General features: G+C 43.8%; 2 protein-coding genes across 4 annotated transcripts in view; both read left to right on the top strand.

Annotated features, from left to right (window-relative positions):
- The window catches only part of OXSR1 (oxidative stress responsive kinase 1), a 118,557-nt gene extending 110,358 nt beyond the window's left edge, over positions 1-8,199 (top strand). For 2 of the 3 annotated variants that reach the window (XM_084859417.1, XM_084859419.1), the window contains 2 exons: positions 268-336; positions 1,101-1,428. In XM_084859417.1, the coding sequence (XP_084715543.1) occupies positions 268-336; positions 1,101-1,342 (311 nt within the window). In that variant the 3' untranslated portion in view covers positions 1,343-1,428. Of the gene's footprint in view, positions 1-267; positions 337-1,100; positions 1,429-3,684 lie in introns of those variants that run through there. The other variant, XM_084859418.1, reaches the window with a different exon arrangement.
- Positions 8,200-12,230: 4,031 nt separating this feature from the next.
- Positions 12,231-20,029, top strand: part of LOC146345208 (solute carrier family 22 member 13-like) — a 48,711-nt gene continuing 40,912 nt past the window's right edge. The window contains exon 1 of the mRNA XM_084855097.1: positions 12,231-12,677. Within this exon, the coding sequence (XP_084711223.1) occupies positions 12,303-12,677 (375 nt within the window). The 5' untranslated portion in view covers positions 12,231-12,302. The remainder of the gene's footprint in view (positions 12,678-20,029) is intronic.

Below are 20,029 nucleotides of genomic sequence, written 5' to 3'. Positions count from 1 at the left end.
CCATGTAGTCTGGGATGAAGAGAGAGAGAGAGCTTGCAGATAAATGGCTTGCCAGGACCTCACTTTTCAATTAAACAAATTATTATATCCCCCCACCTTTTCTGGATACAATTCATTCAGGGTAGCTTACGATAAATACACATGAATGAATAATATAAAACAAATAGCAAATAGAAATTGGTGGCCACTACCTACACAGTTTAAAATCTAAATTGTTTTAGACCAGTTGTATGCAAATACGATGTCTCTTAATTGTGATCTTTCCAGATACTGCTGATGGAGTATCCCAAGAACTCATCTCAGCTGGGCTTGTGGATGGCAGAGACTTAGTAATAGGTAAAAGTTCATATTGTAGAATGTCAGTTTCCTCTTAATCCTGCATTGGGCTTGTGGGTACAAGTTGTCTTATTTCTTCCCAGGAAGAAGGAGGGACCAAATATCCTTCCTTGTGCCAGTATATCCCTGTACAATATTGGGGGGGGGGGGGGGACTCGTTCGTAAATGAATATGCTTGTGGCTGCAAAAAAGGCAAATGCTATTTTGGCTGCATTAATAGAAGCATAGCTTCCAAATCCCGGAAAGTACTAGGTCCTCTTTACTCGGCACTGGTTAGGCCTCATCTGGAGTACTGTGTCCTATTCTGGGCACCACACTTGAAGAAGAATGCAGACAAACTGGAGAGGGTTCAGAGGAGGGATGTTTAGCCTTGAGAAGAGAAGACTGAGGGGAGACAGGATAGCGCTCTTTAAGTAGTTGAAAGGTTGCCACAGAGAGGAAGGCCAGGATCTCTTCTCAATCATCCCAGAGTGCAGGACACGGAAGAATGGGCTCAAGTTCCAGGAAGCCAGATTCTAGCTGAACATCAGGAAAAACTTCCTGACTGTTCAAGGAGTACGACAATGGAACCAATTATCTAGGGAGGTGGTGGGCTCTCCCACACTGGAGGCATTCAAGATGAGATCTGTCAGGGATGCTCTGACTTGGATTCCTGCATTGAGCAGGGGGTTGGACTTGATGGTCTTGTGGTCCCCTTCCTTCCCTACTATTCTATGATTCTAATATGCCATCTTTAAGTGTGTTCACCTTCTGTACCGTTTCAGTTGCCGCCAACCTACAAAAAATTGTGGAAGAGCCCCAGACGAACCGATCTGTCACTTTCAAACTGGTATTTACTATTTTTCCCCTTATTCGGTTTATGCAAGAGGGTGCTTCTGCTCAAGGTTTCTTTAGGGCATCTGGTATACTTATTTATTGCACTGATCTTGGGATCTGCTTTCAGTTGGTTCACACAATCGTAACAAAACTAATAGGGTGCAGTGGGAGACTTATTTCTCCTCTGTAAATTCATACACAGTGGGTCAAGACAGTTTTGTTTTCATAGGATTTTTTAGATCAATTGAGTTGTGGTTAGTTGAACGCTGGGTCTCTGTTGTGGATATCCTGATTTTGTTTCTTAGTGCTTTTCTTTTTAATGATATAGTTATTTTTAGCTCTTTGGAATTGTGGACCCAGCTGATCAAAAAGCAGGGCAAAAGTATCATCCCCAGTGATGTTTGGAGTGAGTGCCAATCACTCTTAATGTAACCACCCAGATAGCACCATCCACACACAAGAGCGAGGTATCCAGCATGCCTGGGGGAACCAAAAGATTGCAGAAGTACAAAAATCCCTAAGGAGGCAAAAACAAACCACCCACTGAGGTCTGAGCATGCTAAGTGGCTGCTGGGTGTTGGGGGAGTGGGTCAGAATGGAGTATCCTGGAAAAGGGTATGGCTGGTTGGCTAGAATGCTGAACAGGAGAACTTCACACAGCTCTGGCAAAAGGACTCCATTTACCGAATACAAGCGGGACTGCAACAAAATGTTGCACCACCACCACCCTTCTGCACTACAGTGCAGTTGAACCGATTGTCTTGGCCCAGCATATGGTTAGTGATGAGTATTTCTAATTTGGAGCACTTGCCAGCTTAGGAAGGCCTACCCACTGCCTAGCACTGTGTTCCCTTTTTCTTTCTGCCCCATGAATTCCTTTAAAACTCAGTTGGAATGCAGGACAAGCTGTGTTTTTAATTTTGCTCTGCAAAGAATGTTCAGACCTGAACTGTGTTGTGGAATAAACAACATTTACTGCTCACTATTTCAGTGAATTGCTTCCCTCTGGTCCGTATGTATTAAGGATTTTAACCAGTGCTGCTCTCCTCCCTGTCTGTGTAATTGACTGGGGTGATTGTGCAACAGGAACAGTTTTGTGTGTGTGTAAGAAAGCAGCGAGGTGTGTGGGAGGGGGCTATTTCCCACATATCTGGTTTGGGCCGGCGTCAAGGGTAGGCATGGTTGGGCACCTGCCGAGGGCCCACACCCCACCAGGGGCCAACTGACAAGAACTCCCTGGAACTTCTCCTTTTCATCATTGCAATCTGCTTGTTTACCTGCTTCTCGTTCTGGCCAGACAACGATGGTGGTGACAAGGCGGAGCAGGAGATGCCACTGCTTACTTGCTCACTGGCTCTCTGTGTCAAGCAAGCAAGTGGTAGCAATGGTGAAAGAGAGGATGAGGGGCAAAAGCAGGTGGTGACAATGCTGGTGAGAAGGTGGACTCACTGAGGGAAGGGGCACACTGAGGGTATCTTGCCCAAGGGCCCTCAAAAACCTTGGCCTGGCACCATATCTGGTATCTCTAAATTGCCACTTGCACATAATCTAAACGTTTCAACAAAAGCTTGATGATCTTTGCTTTAAAAGTTTGTAGTCCTCACAGTTGCAGAAAGAAACCTAAAACCAGATTGCTCTGAACCACTCTAAACCTGGTGCCTTCCAGATGGTATGGTCCGGCTCCTATCAGCATTTGGCAGCATGGCCAATGGGCATGAATTCTGGGAGTTGTAGTCCAGGCCACTTGGAGGGATCCAGGTTGGGAACGTTGGTACAGAGCATAGAAAAGACCCTGGTTCTGATTTCAGTGGCTAGGGAGTGGGACTTTTTTGTTTTAATTGAGCACAATTATCAACCATGCTTTGTGGGCTCCAGTCCTGTCTTTTACAGACCTCATGTACATCTCTGAATCCCAACTCTTTTTTTTTCAGTCCTTGTACAAAATATTAACCCGAATTTCTTCCCCAATTAAACTATTCCAATGAAGCCAGTATTATGCAATCTTGCCCCATTTAGCTATTTTAATTTTTAATTTTTTAAAGAAATATTTGTGTACCTAACTTCTGGTGGAAACCTGCCTCACCTCCCTATAAAATGGATCACAAACCAGGACCCCATCAGAAGATCTTAAGGTCTAGATGGAGGAGCTTGCATAGCTTATTCCAGTCACAGAACTTCAAACAATTGCACAAGAATTACTACCCCCCCATACACACACACACACACACACAGTGTTAATCACTTTGTGAATATTTGTCACAATTCCCAGTGCGTCCTTCGGTGGAGTCCAGGGGGATGGGGGGTAGTGCAAAGAACACATTCTCATCTAACTGATACAAAATCCCCTGCCTGCTGGCCTGGAGGAAAATTTCTTACTTGACAAGGGCAAATGGCAATTGGTAAATTTACGTTGCAGGAATTTTTCTTTGCATAGAATTCCCGAGCATTAAGCAACCTGAAAAGGTGGCTTGTGCCCTCTCTCTTCTCTTTATAATGTCTCCTACAGTTTTTGCGCTTCTGCTTCTTTTTCAGGCGTCTGGTGTTGAAGGTTCTGATATCCCTGACGACAGCAAGCTCATTGGGTTTGCCCAACTCAGCATCAACTAAAACAACACTCCCAGACGATGGTCCCCCATGAGTGCAGCTTTCGAGCGCTTCTGTCGGCCTAAAAGCAAAACCACTACTGCCAAAGAACCAAACTACAGGCCCCTTTCTTAGAAGCTTGAACCTTGTTTGTTTCCCGAGTAGCATCACAGTGTCTCCCAGCACCAGTGTCCTCCACCACCGCCACCCTTAAAGAACATTAGCTTCTCATCCATTGTCATGCAGCTCTTGCATTTCCTTCATCCCAGACGTGCAGACCCATCCACTCATCACCCGCATGGTTGTAGTCTATTATTGCCTTAACTATTTAAAACAAAACAAAAAAAACAGACATACTACTGAGAGTACGAAACAGGGCTTCCACTACTCTTAACAACTATCTTGCTGTGATGGGTTTGTTTGTTTTGTGCTTCATATGGAATCATTTTTGTTTGACCACGTTGTTGTTTAACCTGCGTTTGTTTTGCTTTTGGGACTGCAGGTAAAAAACAAAACAAAAACAGCAGTGGCAAGACATTATAACAGCCTTATTCCACCTTAGTGCCCTCCAGATGTTTTGGATTACAACTCCCAGCATTCCTGACCATTGGCTATGCTGGCTGGGGCTGATGGGAGTTGAGGTCCAAAACATCTGGAGGGCTCCAGGTTGGGGAAGGTTGTGTTATAGCATGTTGGAAATCGTACTGAATTACTGTGTAAACCTATTGAAGTCTTAAGAGTGAAAGCCTTTGGTTTAGCAGCCTTTGAGGGAGCTTATTTAACGGATCCAGGGCAGCAAAGAAATTGCGTTGCTTGCCCTGTGATTAGCCTTAATCCCCCCTGCCCTTCTCTTTAATGCAAACTATTGTACGCATGGAAAAACATCATGGTTTGTGTGTGCGCGTTGTGTGTGTGTGTGTGTGTGTGTGTGTGTGAGAGAGAGAGAGAGAGAGAGGTTGCCACTTATCCCACTAGGCCACTTTTCCTACATGTTTCTAGAGCAGCCTTCCCCAACCTTGTCCCCCCAGATGCATTGGACTGCAACTCCAGCATCTCCTGGGTAGCATCTGGAGGGTTCAGAGTTGGGGAAGGCTGTTCTAGGGCACCATGGGAAACTCTGCCTACTTCTGGCGTCGTATCATACCCGGTTTATAGTGCCATAGTCTGAGGAGCACTAATGGCAGAGAAGTGAGTGGAGTTTCATCTGATGCATGAGGCCGGTGCTGTATAGTGCAGTTGGTGGCTTCCTCCCCTAACACAAAAGGGGGCAAGGGGTTGCCCGTGGCATGCAAACCACAGGTGTCTCTTCTAAATGACATTTTTGTTTACTCTTTACAATCCATTTGTACAATGTATGTGATGGGCCTCCCTTGCTGAATATTCCTTAAACATGGAAAAGTTCTCTAAAACCAAAATTTCTGTCCCAGGAATTTTGTTATACTGTTATCAGGATTACCCTGTTCCCACAAATCATGCCTTGCTCATATTATCATTTGAGGGGTAACAGTGTGTGAGAAAGGGCCCGCAGGGTGTATCTACACTATACAACTAAACTATTTTCAACCCTCCTTAAAACCGTTGTGTGTCCTGACCCTGGAACCCCTGGGAATTGTAGCTCTATGGAGTGTCTAGGAATGTGTAGACCAAAAATGAAAACATCTTAGCATGCTAGCTGATAATTCCCAGTATTCTTTTAAGAACAGCAGATTAATTATCAGGGTCTTTTCAAAAGATAATTTTTTCTCATCATGGGATTGTCTCTGCAACCATTTTGTGAAGGGAGACCCTTGTAATTAGGCTGTATGGGTATTGTAATCTTGCAAGGTTTGATGGATGTAGTTTAAGCCTGTAGGGTAGGTAGGTATGTATGTGGATAGATGCACGACCATTCATACAACCAGATGTTCTCCATACATAGACGTTATGAACAATAGTTGATCATGTGGTCTGGCAATTGGAAGTTGTTTGTTTGTGTGTATATGTGTGTTCCTACTGAAATCTTTACTGACTGTTTTATTCTCCAAGAACATTTCATTGGTGTGTACAAGATAAAAATGCATTTGTCCTTTTCCTTTTTCCACACAAACTGGTACATATGGAGCTGCCCCTGTTCTGTTTTTACAGCAATAAAAATATTGCCAGTAGATACATACATGGCAAGATTTAAGCTCTGGACAATTTTGTCCCTCTTCCTGCACTAACTGCTTGGAATTTGCAAAACTGTTTTTTATACTCTCAGCTCAAGTGTCAAAGTTTGATTAAGATGATGTAACTGAAACCAATATAGCTCATGTTTAGTATTTTTTAAGGAAATGAGTATCCAGCAGTGTGTTTTTCCCCATTTTTTGAATTTTTACATATAAATTATACTTTTTAGTTTGAGACAAGAAACACTTGTAATGCAATATGTGAATAATAAAATGGCGTTGATTCCTCCCCACCGTCCCTCTACAGCCCCTTGCACAGTGGGGCTTTTGTGTATCACTGCTTGGCTTTGAAGTATTTTGTACGATGAAACTGTATTCAGCTTGTAATTAATTTACATACCAAACAAATGGAATTAGGTTCTCATTTTGGCCCGCTGCCTTATAATGTGCACAGAATAGGCTCAGTGGGGACCATGGTTAAAACATTGGGAGCTGGCTTACAGATTTTCTCCTTTTGCCCCTCTTTTCTCTCCAATGTGAATTCCCCTCTTCCTCCTCCTCCCTTTGTTATCCTTAGCCATGGTTTTGTATTATAGCTGATCCGATTTAACCACAGTTAGCTTTTGACCAGGGTTTTGAATCTGGCTTGTAAGCTCAGACTAAGAAGGACCCTGATTAATGTTCCTGCAAAACCAGAACTAAGGCCAAGAAGGGGGAGAGGGCTTGGAGCAGGAGGGAGTGTACAAGTTTGCATCCCACATCTGACCTCTTAACTATGATTTAAGAGATGGCCAGCAGTCATGTGTACACACTGGCCCACCGTAGGTGTGGGGAAAATTGGATTCAGTAGGGATCTTTTGTTTTCTAAGTCTTCTTACAAAATATATTTATATATTTTTCTCTATGAGCAGTTATGGAAGCATCCTTTAAAAAAATTGGCATGTTTTAAATAATTTTTTAAGCCTGTAGTTTAATATTGGCTCCAACCACCAATAGGTCACAAGCAAAATTGCTACAAAGGTGGGGACAAAATGAAGAAAGGGCGTGAAAGAGGAAGAGCTTTGATAATATAGTAATGGAGAGAGAGAGTGAGAGAGAGAGAGTTCAGTTTGGTTTGGGCTTTGTGTGTATGTGATGGAAGTTCTAGTGCTTCCTACTCACCCCTTTGAGAGCCCCCCATTTTTTCTTCCTTGTGCTTCTGGGCTTATAATATGAGCAGGCTGTGGGCTGCATACTCACGAAAGCTGGTGGGTAGTTTAAATCTTTTTTAAAAGAAACTCTTTATGGGAGAGCCAACAGTAGAGAGTCCTTGGTCAACTTTTGGGTGGGCCTCTGACCAGGAAGTGGGGTCCCCACATGGATATAGCAGTGGCCCTCGGAGGCTCCATGGTGATCATGACTTCTGAAACCCTTGCGTGCTTCAGGTGGACAGGAAGTCCTTTGGAGCCTGTGATGTCATGTCACTAAAGTGGGCAGAGCTTGCCTCAAGCCCCACCCCCTTGTATGATGATGTGAAAAGGTTGGGTGGGGCATGTTGCTGAAACAGGTCCCAGCCCTTGAAGATGGAAATCCTGGGCTTAGCTCAGGTGGCAGTGGGGGTGGGGAACCTTGGGGAAAGTAGAATGTACCCTCCCCGCTCCATCCAAATCGCCCACCCCTGTCTTCAGCCATGGAGACCAAATTATTCTGGTACAGTATTACTTCACTTTTGCCTGCATGCTGTGCATACCTTCATTGTACTTCTCACTGGAGCAGGACTTCAAACGAATCCAGTGAAAATATGCAGTATCTATTTATTTACTCCGGGTTCTGTCTAACCCAGATCTAGCAGACAAGAGTATCCATGCTAGCTGTTTCCTTGTTTTTTTATGATCCTCAGCTACTCTTGCTATTAGATTTCTAGGCACATGTCTCTTGGTGGTAGTATGTTTTTGTTTTTTTGCTTGGGATACTAAAAGTTGCTAGGTAACTATTTCATTCTTGAGGTTCAAAAGTGCCAATGATTTTTTTTTGTTAAGAAATTATTTCTAACCTTTTTACCCTTACAGATCAGAGGGTTTTTATTTTGGGTAAATTCTGAACTTGAACCTAGAAATCAGTTGTTGTTGTTTTTTAAACTTGGTTGATATTCTTAAGGATGATGATGATGTATTAATATAACAAGAACCTCTACACAATTTTGTTGTACTGTAGATTTTAATGAAAGATGTAAAATATTCAGCCTTTTTTCTTTGACTTTGTATTTTACTGCATGTATTTCTCTAATTTTTAATCAATAAAAAAATTGTCCATTGCTTTTACAGAGTGGATTAGATATTACAGATTTCTATCCTTCTTTCTGCAAATTTCCCAAGTAGCTTGCCAGAGTTGCATCATCGCATACATACAAGAGAATAACCACACTATTATAAATTGATAAACGTCTCATTTAATGTTTAAAAATATACTTGTGTTCCAGTGAATGTTGAAGCAGTTAAAATTTCTGTGAGAGAATGGGTTGTGGTCTCATGAGAAGTATGACTTTATGCACCCTTAGGAAGAAGTCCCAAGCTGCTAACTCTTCTGTCAACACATACCAGTGATTAATGTTAGTCATTTGTGGCTCCAGAGAACTAAACACTGTAAAGTTTCTGATCACCTGGAGGCAATGTGCACTCACCACAGGCAACTAAGCAGCCTCCCACATACGATTAAAAGGATGAATCTGCTTTCTGTTCAATGTTGGAGCGGCTGTGGGAACTCAGTAGCCACCAACATTTTGCAACCGTGTTTCTGAGTTGCGGTGTAAGGTGCAACCGCATCAGAGCTTTCTGGTGTGTGCACGCATGTTCGGATGTGAATATTTAAGAATACTGATGACAAGCATAGATACCATTGGATGGCGGAGGCCTGTTGCACAGTGTGGGGGTATTTTCTTCGCTTGCAGAAGGTCCCCAGGATCTTTTTGTAACAGCTGGATACCAAAGACTTGAGTTGATTGAAGAAGGATTTATATTAGAAATACACTGGGCTCAATAAACCTATTTCTATGTACTTGGAGGTGCCCCCTACCCCCCTCGCCACCTTTCCTGCATTTGGTGCCTTCCCATCTTTTCTTTGTTAGCATCCTCAACCATCTATGATGCTGACCAGCAGGAACAGAAGACCTCTGCCTGAGGCCTTGGAGAGCTGACGCTGGCTGACCTCTGTCTCGTGTGTTGAACTATAACCCCCATCATCCACCAATGTGTGTTAAACTTCACTGAGCAAGGGTACATAAAGGGAAGCATGTGCTAAGTGCACTCTTGCTTAAGAACGTAAGCACCACCTTTGATGAAAGCTCAGCAACTTCTAGTGATGCTAAGTAGTCCCCCAGAATTTGGCTTATGGTCATCAGTCGGTGGATGACAAGATAGCTTTTGCCCAGACCTGGAATCAACAGAACTTCACTAGATGGCCCACCAGCCTCTCCCAGTAGAACCCAGCTACATGCATTTTGTTCATGTGAAATACAGCCAGTGCGAACTTTCCAGTGATGGAACCTATTCCTGAATAGGTACCCCTGTATTTTGTAATTTGTTTGCTTGCATTTACTGGACTCATTTACCTTTTTGGCCTATGTTCCTTGTCTTTCCCCAGCAATATGATCTCTGCTCTCTAGGCTGGTCTCTGTTGCTTCTGGCAGCCCCAAGTAGCATGTCCAGGTGTCCTACTTTAGAGGACAGTCCTCTATTTGAAGAGCAGTCCATGTCTGGTTTAACGATAATGCACAATAAACACGGAGAGCCTTGAAGTTGCCCATCTGCATTTAACACCTGGACAGCAGACCGAACAGGAAGATCACACAGGTTGCCTAATTGCAGTGTGCTCTACTAGGGTGAGCTGTACTATATTTCTATTTAAATTCTAGTCATGATGTCTAAATGTGTAGATATACATATGCAAATCATATGCATATCTGCCCCCTTTTGTCCTCTTTTTTGGGGGAATGTTGACTCTTTTGGGGCAACGCATAAATGGCCACCCTACCCACTAGTGCAGACTTTCCCCAACCTGGTTCCCTCCAGATGTGTTGGGCTACACCTCCCAGAACCTCTCAGCCAGCTGTGGGATTCTGCCTGGGGAATTCTGGGAGGTGTAGTTCAACCCATCAGGAAAACTACCCTAATCTGCCCCTAATCCCTGGGCATTTTCTTTTATCATAACATTTATGATTCATTAAAAGAAAAGAGTCACTGCATAATTGCAGATGTGGCAGTCAATAAACATGGCCACCATCTATTTTACAGCGATACAGAGTGTATTATAACGAAAATGTGGGTTAATAGCGTCACAGGGTGGTAGCAGGTCGAGGGGTGAATTGTAGGGCTGTTTTGCCCAACAGCAAAGTTGAGTTGAGTTGTAATTTGTTGAAATGCTAGTTGACAAGCATTTTTATGTTGCTGAATCCGTCCTGGTTGCTGGGATGTATTTAAAACCAGGACTGTCTGCTTCATGGCCTGACCTTTTTTGACAACCCAAGAGTCGGCATCTCAACATTTGAATGTTTTAGGGCACAATCCTATGCTTGTTTAGACAGAAAAACACCCGACAACTCCCAGCATTCCCCAGCCAACTATGCTGGCTGGGGAATGCTGGGAGTTGTAGGACTTTTTTTCTGTCTAAACAATCATAGGATTGTGCCCTTCATCAAGGTTGGTGTTTGGATATGAAGGCCTAGGTTTTTAACTGGAGGGATGTGCAAGTATGCAAATCTGGGTAGCCTTCATATTTGAATCTTAATGGAATTCCATAAATTAATTTTTCATTTTGAAAGTAAACCAGAGCGAAATGTGGGTAGTGCCCTCACCCTGAAAGCTGCCTTTGCATTCCACATTTCACAGTGGCTCAGACTATGGTCTGCGGCAGCCTTCTGCCAACCTAGTGCCCTCCAGCTGGGTTGGACTACAACACCCATTATCCCCAGCCAGCATGGGGATATGCAGCCAGCATTATACGCAGCCAGCATGCACATCTGTGCTGGCAGGGAATGGCAGGAGTTGTAGTTGTAGTCTAACCAGGCTGGAGGGCATCAGGTTGAGGAAGGCTGTTCTGCAATGATACAATCCCAGGGCGTAGTGTGAAGGCATATCAGGCAGCCGCCTTGCTGAAGCTAAGCAGGTCTGGGTCTGGTCAGTGCTTGGAGGGGAGACCACCTGGGAACCATATGTAGCCACCACGAGTTCCATGATGGAAGAAAGATGGCATATAAATTCAATAAATTGAAATTGATCCCGTTGCATCATCATTACAGTTAACCAGGTCTCTTGGCATAGTCAGTGTGTGTGTGTGGAAGACTGCCTTGGAACTGCCTTTTAAAGCTTCCCAAAGGAAGAACAGGACAGAAGATAAAGAAAGGAAAAACATTTTTGACGTTAGCTGAAGGGCTGGAGTAAATGTGCAGTAATATTGCCCCATTTGCAAATAACTGTTGGGAGAGGAGAGCCCAGGCTGCAGCAGAGGGAGAGAAGTGAAGCAGCGCTAACCTATCAGCCCTCCCGAGAGACCAGCTCCATCGGACTCCTCCCTCCATTATCATGCAGCATAGGAGCCATCAGCAATGGATTCAAAAGAGTTCGGATTTCTAGGAATCTGACCTGCTTTTCTGAGTTACATGGATTCCACAAACTTGTGGACCGATTTTTCGCTTCTGGGGGAGATTTGCGCAAATTCACTTAGTGCTAATGTGCTAATCCATATTAGTTAATGCATAATTCACATTAATGCAGATGAGCACATTTGCACAAGTATGCATTAGCGCTAATGCGAATTAACGCAAGTAGAATGAATTTCTGGTTTTAAAAAGTCCAGTTCTGTCAGTGAGCGGATGACAAAGCAAAAGTCGCCTGACAATCCACGAAACACAGATGGAATGGATTTCACGACCCGAATATCCCTAACCCAATAGCAACCATTCCATCAGGTTGTAGCACAGGAAGATGGGAATCAGGGCCCTCATAGGCTTCGCTGAAGACCTGTTCCACGGAGTCTTTCCTCCCTCAGCTGTCACCAGGCAGTGGTCATTCCATCAGGTTGGAGGGATAGAATATCCTGATGGACAGAAATGGCCTGGAGTTGAGACCAGCGTCCATTCATCTCTTCTTGATGAGTTGCAGCCCTCTTTCTATGTTGCTTCACTTCTGTTGGGACGCAACAAGCAATGCTCTCTCCCATGAGGAAGGGCCGACAATTAATAGGTTACACAGTACAGTTGCGAAACTGTAACGTGTCATGCATTGGACTGTGTTAACAAAGATTCCCATGAATATTAGTCCCTTCTTGTTGCTGAGTGCCATCGCAAAGTTTATTTGGGGTTTAAACATTAATTCCGGAGGCTAGTTGAAGAAGGCTCTTGGGGCAGGTGTTACAGCCACAGAGGGAAAGGGCGGAAAGAAACCGACAATGACGGATGTTGGGGAAATTATCAAGGCGCTTAATGATTTTGGGCGATTCCAGTGCTGGTTGGTGGTGCTGATCACCCTGTCTGCACCTGGAATCGGGTTTCATATGTTCAGCCAGTTATTCATGGTTATTCAAGAACCCCATTATTGCAATACAAACTGGTTCCATACCATTGGCTTGAACTTGACCAAAGAGGAACAGCTGAACTTCACCCTTCCAAAAAACCCCGACGGGACTTTTGAAGAATGTATCATGTACACTCCAGTGGAGATCCAGGATCTTGATGCCATTGAGCAACACGGACTGAATTCTACTGAGAAGTGCCAAGATGGGTGGGTGTATCCTTCGAAGCAAGAGCCATCATTGGTCACGCAGGTTTGGAAACCTTTATTTTCTTCCTGTATCAGTATGGGCTTCTGCATGGTGCAAGGGTAACACAGTGAAATGCCTGCAAGGGAATATACCTTTTAAAGCCGTAAACACCTTAAGGGTAGCCGTGCTCAGCCTGGCACCCTCCAGATGGCTTGGACTACCCCTCTTACAATTGGCCATCGTAGCCAACGGCCATGCTTGCTGGCAACGATGGGAGTTGTAGCCAAACAAAGACTGATTTGGGGCCTGGATACCTAAGGGACCACTGGCCTTGCTATGAACCTGTCTGATGATTATGATCTGCAGGAGAGGCTTTCCTGAGGGCACTGCTGCTCGCAGAGACCCATTTATTGGTACCCGGGAAGGGGATTTTGTTGGTGTCACTTCCAAATTGTAGAATGCATTCCCTCCAGAATTATGATTGGCTCCCACACACTTGGCTTCCAGAATAGGTGCTCAGATGCATCTCTTTCACCTGTCTTTTAACTTTTTAAAAATGTGCTATTGTCTTAATGTTTTTAATGGTTCTCTTAGTGGTTGGTTGGTTTTTTTATTTTTATTTTTTTTAATGTTAGACTGATTGTGCACCATCTTGGTGGCCTTTTGGCAAAAAGGGCATAATAAATTATAGACAGACATTATAAAGAATAAAATTAATGTAATATAATGAATGGGGTGAAATGGCAGCAATAGCCACTGCAATTAGTTCTTTAAATAGGTTTGTCAATATACATGGTGCTTTGCAGAGTAATTTTAGTGGCCTGGCCTGGCAGCCAAACCCTTTTCTGCTGCATTCCTATCATGTCTAAAACTCTGCTCCCATCCCACTGTTCTCGCTTCTCTGGCTACGTTGGGGCTGAGGATACCCTAACCCAAACTTCTGTTGCATGACCATTCCCATTGTCTTGAGGCCACCGTTGCTTCAGAATTCTTCCTGACCTTGGCTGCTTGGGATATTTTCCTTCAGCCTTACTCACCATTGTCCCGCATTCATTCAAGCCACATGGCTCCCTTCCCTTCCTCCTAGTTCGAGCTCCTCAGCTCTGTTGAGTTGAAGAGGCTGATGGTTAACAGCGAATGAGTTTCAAGCAGAACATCATGGTGCACTCATGGTCAGCTGGACAACTGCCTCCTTCTCCTCCCTCATTTGGGCAAGCAATTGGGTCCAGGCTAGTCAAATGACAGAATGAGGTGGTAGATTTCTTATGGTGGTCAAATGGGCCTTCAAACTGCAGACCACAGTACTGTATACTTTTGATTGTTCCACTGTGTGCATGTGTGTGTGTATCTATATATATGAAGTAAAGTCCCTGCCATTAAGAAGAACCAAGCACATGGGGGAGAGAGGCTCTGGCTTGGAAGTCTCCCTGCCACACCCAGTTTCTTTGTTTGTTTGTTATTCATATCCTGCCTGTTTTCTTCTTGCAAGGTACCCGAGGCAGCTTACATAGCCCTCTTCCTATCCATTGTATCGTCACAGTCTATGATACAACAACCCTGTGAAGTAGGTTAGCTTGAGAGTCAGCAACTGGCCCAAAGTCACCCAGTGAATTTCATGGCCAAGAACCTGGATCTCCAGAGTAGAGATGTGAAGGCCCAGGAAATAATCAGAAAAAAACCCTGTTTTTTTCCAAGGACCGTCTTTGGCTTTTCCTGAAAGATTGGAAAAATTGAACAGCTTTGGATTATGAAATATTTTCTTTTAGAATTTACGATAAACTATTTATATTTTGTTACCTAGCCTTTACTCCCCCCAAAATGATTTTTACAAACTATGTAATAAGAACACTTTTATAGAAAGGCTAGAGATGTAAAATGTCTGGAAATAATGAAGCCATGGGGGAAAATGTTTTTCTAATTCTCTCTGTAAGATTAGCTCTTTCATTCCTTATTAAAATTATTGATTTAAAGTATATTTTACTGATAGACATTTATGCTCAGTTTCCAACATGTGAGTAGAGTCACCACTATGCATTCTTGAGAGCTTGGGTTTTGTTCTCTAGGGTCCTGTCTTTCTGATGCTGTAGCAGCCATTTAATGTAGTTCTAATCTATTCAGACAATAATTACAAATGTACTGAGTTAACTTTTTAAAGTTTTAAAATACAATGATAATTTTATGAGCAAAGCAAGTTATACATAAGGTAGCTTTAGGAACAGAAAGTCTGCTTTATGTTCCTAAAGCAGCCCCCTCCCCCCAAACTGGTGCCCTCCAGATGTTTTGGACTATAATGCCCAGCATTCCTGACCATTGGCCATGCTGCCTGAGGCTGATGGGAGCTGAACTCCAAAATATCTGCAGGGCACCAGGTTGAGGATGGCTGTCTTAAAGCAACAAAGTGACTTTAGATCTGTAAAAGTGCTAAAAAAAGTATTGCTTATTTTCCCATTTTTTCCCAAAATGCCCATTTTTTTCCCAGGGAAAAAAAAGAAAAAAGTCCCATCCCCCCCCATAGCCTCAATATTTCCAGAAATTTTACATCTCTACTCCAGAGTCCCAGTCAAACACTCTAACCACTACACCATACTGGCTCTCTATAAATAATATTTATTTATTGCAAGAAGCGTATTACAGCATATGTGAACATTGACACATGTGATTCCTCTTTGTTGTTTATTCAGTCAGTCGCTTCCAACTCTTCATGACTTCATGGACCAGCCCACGCCAGAGCTTCCTGTCGGCCGTCGCCACCCCCAGCTCCCCCAAGGTCGAGTCTGTCACCTCCAGAATATCATCCACCCACCTTGCCCTTGGTCGGCCCCTCTTCCTTTTGCCTTCCACTTTCCCTAGCATCAGCATCTTCTCCAGGGTATCCTGTCTTCTCATGATGTGGCCAAAGTACTTCAGTTTTGCCTTTAATATCATTCCCTCAAGTGAGCAGTCTGGCTTTATTTCCTGGAGGATGGACTGGTTTGATCTTCTTGCAGTCCAAGGCACTCTCAGAATTTTCCTCCAACACCACAGTTCAAAAGCATCTTATCTTCTTTTGCTCAGCCTTCCTTATGGTCCAGCTCTCGCAGCCATAGGTTACTACGGGGAATACCATTGCTTTAACTATGCGGACCTTTGTTGTCAGTGTGATGTCTCTGCTCTTCACTATTTTATCAAGATTTGTCATTGCTCTCCTCCCAAGAAGTAAATGTCTTCTGATTTCCTGGCTGCACTCAGTGTCTGCAGTAATCTTTGCACCTAGAAAGACAAAGTCTGTCACTGCCTCCACGTTTTCTCCTTTTATTTGCCAGTTATCAATCAAGCTGGTTGCCATAATCTTGGTTTTTTTGAGGTTTAACTGCAACCCAGCTTTTGCACTTTCTTCTTTCACCTTCGTCATAAGGTTCCTCAGCTCCTCCTCGCTTTCAGCCATCAAAGTGGTATCATCTGCATATCTGAGATTGTTGACGTTTCTTCCAGCGATTTTAACTCCAGCCTTGGCTTCATCAAGCCCAGCACGTCACATGAAGTGTTCTGCGTACAGGTTGAATAGGTAGGGTGAGAGTATACAACCCTGCTGTACTCCTTTCCCAATCTTAAACCAGTCTGTTGTTCCGTGGTCTGTTCTTACCGTTGCTACTTGGTCGTTATACAGATTCCTCCGGAGGCAGACAAGATGACTTGGTATCCCCATCCTACCAAGAACTTGCCACAGTTTGTTATGATCCACACAGTCAAAGGCTTTAGAATAGTCAAACAGCAATAGATGTTTTTCTGAAACTCCCTGGCTTTCTCCATTATCCAGCGGATATTGGCAATTTGGTCTCCAGTTCCTCTGCCTTTTCTAAACCCAGCTTGTACATCTGGCAATTCTCGTTCCATGAATTGCTGGAGTCTACCTTGCAAGATCTTGAGCATTACCTTACTGGCATGTGAAATAAGTGCCACTGTTCGATAGTTTGATCATTCTTTGGTGCCTCCCTTTTTTGGTATGGGGATATAAGTTGATCTTTTCCAATCTGTTGGCCATTCTTGTGTTTTCCAAATTTGCTGGCATATGGCATGCATCACCTTGACAGCATCATCTTGCAAGAGTTTAAACAGTTCAGCTGGGATACCGTCATCTCCTGCTGCCTTATTATTAGCAATGCTTCTTAAGGCCCATTCAACCTCACTCTTCAGGATGTCTGGCTCTAGCTCACTGACCACACCATCAAATCTATCCCCGATATTATTATCCTTCCTATACAGATCTTCCATATATTCTTGCCACCTTTTCTTGATCTCTTCTGCTTCTGTTAGGTCCTTGCCATCTTTGTTTTGGATCATACCCATTTTTGCCTGGAATTTATCTCCGATGTTTCTAATTTTCTGGAAGAGGTCTCTTGTCCTTCCTATTCTATGATCTTCTTCCGCTTCCGCACATTGCTTGTTTAAAAATAATTCCTGATCTCTTCTGGCTGACCTCTGCAATTTTGCATTTAATTGGGCATATCTCCCCCTATCACTGTTGCCTTTTGCTTTCCTTCTTTCTTGGGCTGCTTCCAGTGTCTCAGCAGACAGCCATCTTGCCTTCTTGGTTTTCTTTTTCTTTGGGACGTTTTTTGTTGCCGCCTCCTGAACAACGTTGTGAACTTCTGTCCATAGTTCTTCCGGGACCCTATCTACTAAATCTAGTCCCTTAAATCTATTCTTCACCTCCACTGCATATTCATGAGGAATATTAGTGAGCTCATATCTAATTGATCTGTGGGTCTTCCCTATTCTCTTTAGTCTGATTTTAAATTGTGCAATAAGAAGTTCGTGATCTGAACTACAATCAGCTCCAGGACATGTTTTCACCAACTGCATAGATGTCTGCCACGTTTGGCTACAAAGGATGTAGTCAATCTGATTTTGGTGTCGACCATCTGGTGAAGTCCATGTATAAAGTCATCTCTTAGGTTGTTGGAAGAGAGTGTTTGTTATGCACAGTGAGTTGTCTTGGCAAAATTCTATCAGCCTATGTCCTGCTTCATTTTGTTCTCCCAGACCATGCTTGCCTGTAATTCCAGGTGTTGTCTGACTAATTCCCACCTTAGCATTCCAGTCTCCTGTAATGAAAATAACATCTTTGTTTGGCGTACTATCCAGTAGGTGCTGCAGATCCTCATAGAACTGATCTACTTCTGCTTCTTCAGCATCTGTGGTTGGGGCGTATACTTGGATCACTGTGTTGTTAAATGGCTTACCCTGAATTAGAATTGAGATTCTGTCATTTTTTGGATTGTATCCAAGCACTGCTTTAGCCACTTTTTTTATTAATGATGAAGGCTACTCCATTTCTTCTGTGGTCCTCTTGTCCACAGTAGTAGATCTGGTGGTCATTTGATGTGAAGTGGCCCATTCCAGTCCATTTCAGTTCACTGACACCCCAAATGTCTATATTTAATCTTGACATCTCCCCAATAACCACATCCAATTTGCCCTGGCTCATAGATCTTACATTCCAGGTTCCTATGGCGTGTTGATCTTTAGAACATCGGATTCGTCATTCACCACCAGCACCATCGGCTGCTAGCCGTCCTTTCGGCTTTGAGCTAGCTGCTGCATCACATCTGGGGCTAGTTGAACTTATACTCTGTCCCTCCCCAGTAACATTTTGACCATCTTCCGACCTGGGAGTCCCATCTTCCGATGGTATACCGACATATCTCTGGTTGTACTGATCTATTTAGTTTTCATGACAAGAATACTGGGGTGGGTTGCCGTTTCCTTCCCCAGGGATCGTATTTAGTCTGACCTCTCTGCCATGACCTTCCCGTCTTGGGTGTCCCTTCACGGTTTAGCTCATGACGTCATTGAGGTGCTCCAGCTCCAGCACCATGACAAGGTAACGATCTCCATTGCTGAAGGTGATTCCTCTACCTGCAGTCTTATCCATCCAGATTTATTATTTATTTATTTTCATTTCTTGAAGAAGTTCAAGATAGTGTATATAGTTCTCTCCCTGCCCTTATGTTATCTTCACAACCACCCTTTAAGGTAGGTTAGATTAAAAAGGTGAATGACCCAAAGTCACTCCATGCACTTTATGGCTGTTTCAGGATTTGAACCTGGATCTGGTTCAACGTTCTAACTACTCCACCAGTCTTGGGTAAGGCTACGCTACACCATGCTGGCTTCTTGAGAGCCGTCTCTGCCATCTTAGGACTCTGCCATCTTAGGACTCTACCACCTTAGCCCAGCGAATGTACCGAGAGGAAGCACCATCCATCTTTCTCTTGCCTGCCTGCCTGCCTGCCACATACACCGTTTGTGTGAAGGCTTCACAGCTGCACACACAACTTGATACAAGTTGAATGGTAAAGACAAGTGCCTTCCCCAAAGGAGGTCAAAATCAAAATACAGACTTGTCTGGAAACGAGGAGGGAGCCTTAAAGTACAGCACAAGGGCACTACAGGGCATGGTCTGAGGCATGCAGTCACCTTGCTGAAGTTAAGCAGGTCCAGGCCTGGTCAGTATGTGGATGGGAGACCACCTGCGGGCTCCATGAATTGAAGTGTATTCTTCATAATTGAAGAAAGGTGGAATAGAAGTGTATTAAATAATGGGTGGTTGTGAGGGCCTCTTCCCCATTGGCAACCCCTTCTCACAATTCTTTCTCCCTGTTGAACATTGTGAACAGAAGGGAACTCCCATCAGGGGAAAAATGGCTGGAGAGGGAAATGAGTGTGGGAGATGATTGGGCTCCCTTTGTCTGACCTGACAAATCTTAAATCTGACCTGACCCCGCTATGTTATAGGCCATTTCTACCCGAGGCATTTATCACGCGCTTGTGATTGGTCATCCATGGAAGTTCACAATCCTATACATGATATCCTCATCCTCCAGGGCACCTTCTGCTCTTTGCAACCTTTATCACAGTGTTTTTCATGACAATGAAAGTCCAAAATTTTTCCTCCTCCCACTATGAACTGGGGTAAATCTATGGTGTACGGATGAAATGGCGCTTTATCACAGCAATACAACAGCACCATCTAGTGGCATTATAATGAAACATATAGAATTCTCAGATAAGCAGAGGCGGGGAGGGAAGCACACGCAAAGAATCTGGAAGCATTAAAATGGTAAATTTGTAAAACTGTAAAATTGTGGGATAAAAAGCCTCCGTATGGAGAAGCACATAGAGTTGTCATGACTTGCATTGGATCAGCACCCACACACCAGTGGAACCAGGGATTGCGGGGATGCAGTACCGACTGTAACTTCTTCATCAGCAGGGACTCTGACATCATCTGCCACCCTCCTCAGGATTCCCTGTTCCCCCTGAGCTTAGCTGCAATCCTCACAGTAGCTGTGACGAACTTAATTTTCCCAACAACAACATCTTGTTCCCTGTTGTAATGCAAAGTATTTTAGGGTCGCCTGGTCTTGAATGGG

The sequence above is a fragment of the Heloderma suspectum genome, chromosome 5, assembly GCF_057233095.1.
Source record: "Heloderma suspectum isolate Gila_16-S chromosome 5, 16-S_ref, whole genome shotgun sequence".
NCBI classification, from domain to species: domain Eukaryota; kingdom Metazoa; phylum Chordata; class Lepidosauria; order Squamata; family Helodermatidae; genus Heloderma; species Heloderma suspectum.
This window is presented reverse-complemented; position numbering and strand designations above follow the sequence as displayed.